At 55.9% G+C, this 3,899-nt stretch overlaps 1 protein-coding gene across 1 annotated transcript; it reads left to right on the forward strand.

Moving 5' to 3' along the window:
* Window positions 1-891: 891 nt before the first annotated feature.
* gja5b (gap junction protein, alpha 5b) lies at window positions 892-2,004 on the forward strand (the record flags this gene model as incomplete). The annotated part of the gene is made up of 1 exon (XM_080539966.1): window positions 892-2,004. One exon carries the CDS (start codon window positions 892-894, stop codon window positions 2,002-2,004), a length of 1,113 nt encoding a protein of 370 aa, XP_080396092.1.
* Between the last annotated feature and the right edge of the window lie 1,895 nt (window positions 2,005-3,899).

The following is a 3,899-nucleotide window of genomic DNA, read 5'->3' on the forward strand; positions in this document are numbered from 1 at the left end:
TTGTTTCAAAACACGAATAGCGATCCTCTCCACATCACCTAGTAAGAGCAACCAGTTAGGGAGCAAACCAGGAGTGTGCGGTGCCAGAGATGCCCAGTTCTGAGAGGGTGGAGAGAAGGATCTGGTGGTTGACTGTGTGGAAGGCAGTAGGCAGGTCCAGGAGGATGAGAACAGAGGAGAGGGAGGAAGCTTGAGCAGAGTGGAGGCTCTCCGTGACAGCAAGGAGAGCAGTCTCAGTGGAGTGGAGGGCCTCCGTGACAGCAAGGAGAGCAGTCTCAGTGGAGTGGAGGTCCTCTGTGACAGCAAGGAGAGCAGTCTCAGTGGAGTGGAGGGCCTCCGTGACAGCAAGGAGAGCAGTCTCAGTGGAGTGCCCAGCCTTAAAGCTGGATTAGTGGGGATCAGGGAGGTCGTTCTGAAGGAGACGGTGGGACGGTTGGTTGGATGTGTTGATGTTGCATGTTCAAGGGTTTTAGATAAGAAGGAGATACCGGTCTGTAATTCTAGACAGCAGACGGGTCAGAAGTTGGTTTCTTGAGAAGAGGCTTGACTCTGGCTGTCTTACGGCGAAAGAGAGAGAAAGGGAGAGACAGAGAGAGAGAGAAAGGGAGAGACAGAGAGAGACAGGCCTCCACTGGGTTCAGTTTGTTTTTGTCTCAGATAAACTCTGTTTGTTTCTGTTTCTGTGGACGTCACACTTCCTGAGCCCCCCCATCTCCAGTCAGCCCCCCCAGACAGACATGACTCCGCCCCCTCCAGACATGACTCCGCCCGCTCTAACACAGCGACAGGCAACAGCTAAACAGCTAAGACATCTAACATCTCTCTCTCTCTCTCTCTCTCTCTGTCCCTCCCTCCCTCCCTCCCTCCCTCCCTGGTGTCATCTCTCTGCAGATGGCTGACTGGAGTCTCCTGGGTAACTTCCTGGAGGAGGTGCAGGAGAACAGCACGTCGGTGGGCAAGGTGTGGCTGACGGTTCTGTTCGTGTTCAGGATCCTGGTTCTGGGCACGGCGGCCGAGTCGTCCTGGGGCGACGAGCAGGAGGACTTCACCTGCGACACGGAGCAGCCGGGCTGCGAGAACGTCTGCTACGACCGCGCCTTCCCCATCGCACACGTCCGCTACTGGGTCCTGCAGATCATCTTCGTCTCCACGCCCTCGCTCATCTACGTGGGCCACGCCGTGCACACGGTCCGCAGGGAGGAGAAGAGGAGGGAGGCCCGGGGGGAGGAGGACCAGGGAGGAGGAGGAGGGGAGGAGGAGAAGCAGTATCTGGAGCAGAGGGAGAGGGACTCTGGGAAGGCGGGGGCGGGGGCGGCGGGGGGCCGTGTGCGTCTGCGGGGGGCCCTCCTGCAGACGTACGTGCTGAGCATCGTGATCCGGGCGCTGATGGAGGTGGCGTTCATGGCGGTGCAGTACTTCCTGTATGGCGTGTTCCTGCGGCCGCTGTACGTGTGCCGCGCCCTGCCCTGCCCCCACGCCGTCAACTGCTACGTGTCGCGGCCCACGGAGAAGAACGTGTTCATCTGCTTCATGCTGGCGGTCGGGGGCGTGTCTCTGCTGCTCAGCGCCGCGGAGCTCAACCACCTGGCCTGGAGAGGGTGGCGCAGGGGGAGGGGCCAGCGCCCCGGGCCACGCCCCTCCCTGCCCTGCACCCCGCCCCCGGACTTCAGCCAGTGCGTGAGCTCCTCCCCCCCCCCCCCCCCTGCCCTGCCCCGCCCGCCCCCCCGCTGCCCCGCCTTCAGCGACCGCCTGGCCGAGCAGCAGCAGAACCAGGCCAACATGGCCGCCGAGAGGCACCGTCACCACGGCAACCGGGGGGGGGAGGTGGCCGAGGACTTCCTCCATATGAGCTACGCCCCCCCCTTCCCAAGCCCCGCCCCCACCCCCGCTTACCCTGGGACCGCCCCTGCAGACACACAGGGCTGCCTGCTCAGCGACAAGCGTCGCTTCAGTAAGACCAGCGGAACCAGCAGCCGTGTGAGACCTGACGACCTGGCTGTGTAACACACACACACACACACACTCACACACACACACTCACACTCACACACACACACACACACACTCACACACTCACACACACACACACACACACACTCACACACACACCCTCACACACACACCCTCACACTCACACACTCACACACACACACACACACTCACACACACTCACACACACTCACACACACACACTCACACACACACACACACACACACACTCACACACACACACACACACACTCACACACACTCACACACACTCACACACACACACACACACACTCACACACACCCCCGCCACCTGGTCTAGAGGCACTTCAGCCATCGCTCACCTGCCTGACTGACATCAAAGCATGGTTGAATGCAAACCTCCTCAATCTAAATGAGAGCAAGACTGAGGTAATTCTATTAGCCAACACTTCTCTAGGCCCTCTTGTCCAACACTTCTCTAGACCCTCCTGTTTATGGCCTAGGTCCCCTTGGCTCAAACATCCGCTCCTTAGTCAGAAATCTTGGAGTGATTTTTGACAGTGACTTCGAATTCACCAAGCAGGTCTGCTCTGTGGTCAAAAATAGCTATTTTCACCTCAGACTCCTCGCTAAAACAAGGGCCTATCTTCCGCAGAAGGACCTAGAGAAGGTGATCCATGCCTTCATTACAACCCGGCTGGATTACTGCAACTCTTTGTATGTTGGCATCGACCAGTCCCTGCTCCGTCGGCTGCAGCTAGTCCAAAATGCTGCAGCTCGACTACTCACCAGCACCAAGAAGCGTGACCACATCACCCCAATCCTGGCCTCACTCCACTGGCTCCCCGTCCGCTTCTGTATCGATTTTAAATTACCTTTGATTGTTTTTAAAGCACTTAACAGGCAGGCACCTCTGTTCTTGGCTGACCTCCTGCGCCACCATACCCCATCCAGAGCCCTTAGGTCAGCTGACCAGCTGCTGCTGGAGGTCCCTAGGACCAGGCTCAGAACCAGAGGGGACAGAGCCTTCTCTAAGGCCCCTAGGACCAGACTCAGAACCAGAGGGGACAAAGCCTTCTCTAAGGCCCCTAGGACCAGGCTCAGAACCAGAGGGGACAGAGCCTTCTCTAAGGCCCCTAGGACCAGGCTCAGAACCAGAGGGGACAGAGCCTTCTCTAAGGCCCCTAGGACCAGGCTCAGAACCAGAGGGGACAGAGCCTTCTCTAAGGTCCCTAGGACCAGGCTCAGAACCAGAGGGGACAGAGCCTTCTCTAAGGCCCCTAGGACCAGGCTCAGAACCAGAGGGGACAGAGCCTTCTCTAAGGCCGCCCCGAGGCTCTGGAATAGCCTCCCCCTCCACGTCAGATCTGCCCACAGCGTTGAGGCTTTTGAAACATTAGCTAAGACGTACGTCTTCTCCCTGGCCTTTGACCTGAGCTGAGCCTATCTCCCGACAACTGCACTTTTATTTCTGCACCTGTTGTATTCTGTATTGCACCTTGTTTTTGTTTCAGTGTATTTTTATTTGTTGTTTCTCTTTTACTAGTGTTTACTAGTGTTTTATCTGTTAAGCACTTTGGGCGGCTGTTTGTGGTTGTAAATGTGCTATATAAATATATATATGTATATATATATATAAATAAACATGACTTGACTAACCGAACTCTCATGTATGCACGCGGGTCGTTTCAAGTGTTACCAGTATAAGCACAGGTATCAGATATGGGTCATTTTAAGTTGATGTAAGCAGACTTTCCAAAAAATCGGATATAGACAAAAAATCTGAACTAGGCATTGACCTGCATAGACCTGTTAGCTGACACCAACTGAATGGAACAAACTGTAGGTCACATGATCACAAGGTGTAGGTCACATGATCACATACTGTTGGTCACATGATCACATACTGTTGGTCACATGATCACATA

The sequence above is a fragment of the Nansenia antarctica genome (assembly GCF_963989245.1).
Source record: "Nansenia antarctica genome assembly, chromosome: 9".
In the NCBI taxonomy this organism is placed as follows: Eukaryota; Metazoa; Chordata; class Actinopteri; order Argentiniformes; family Microstomatidae; genus Nansenia; species Nansenia antarctica.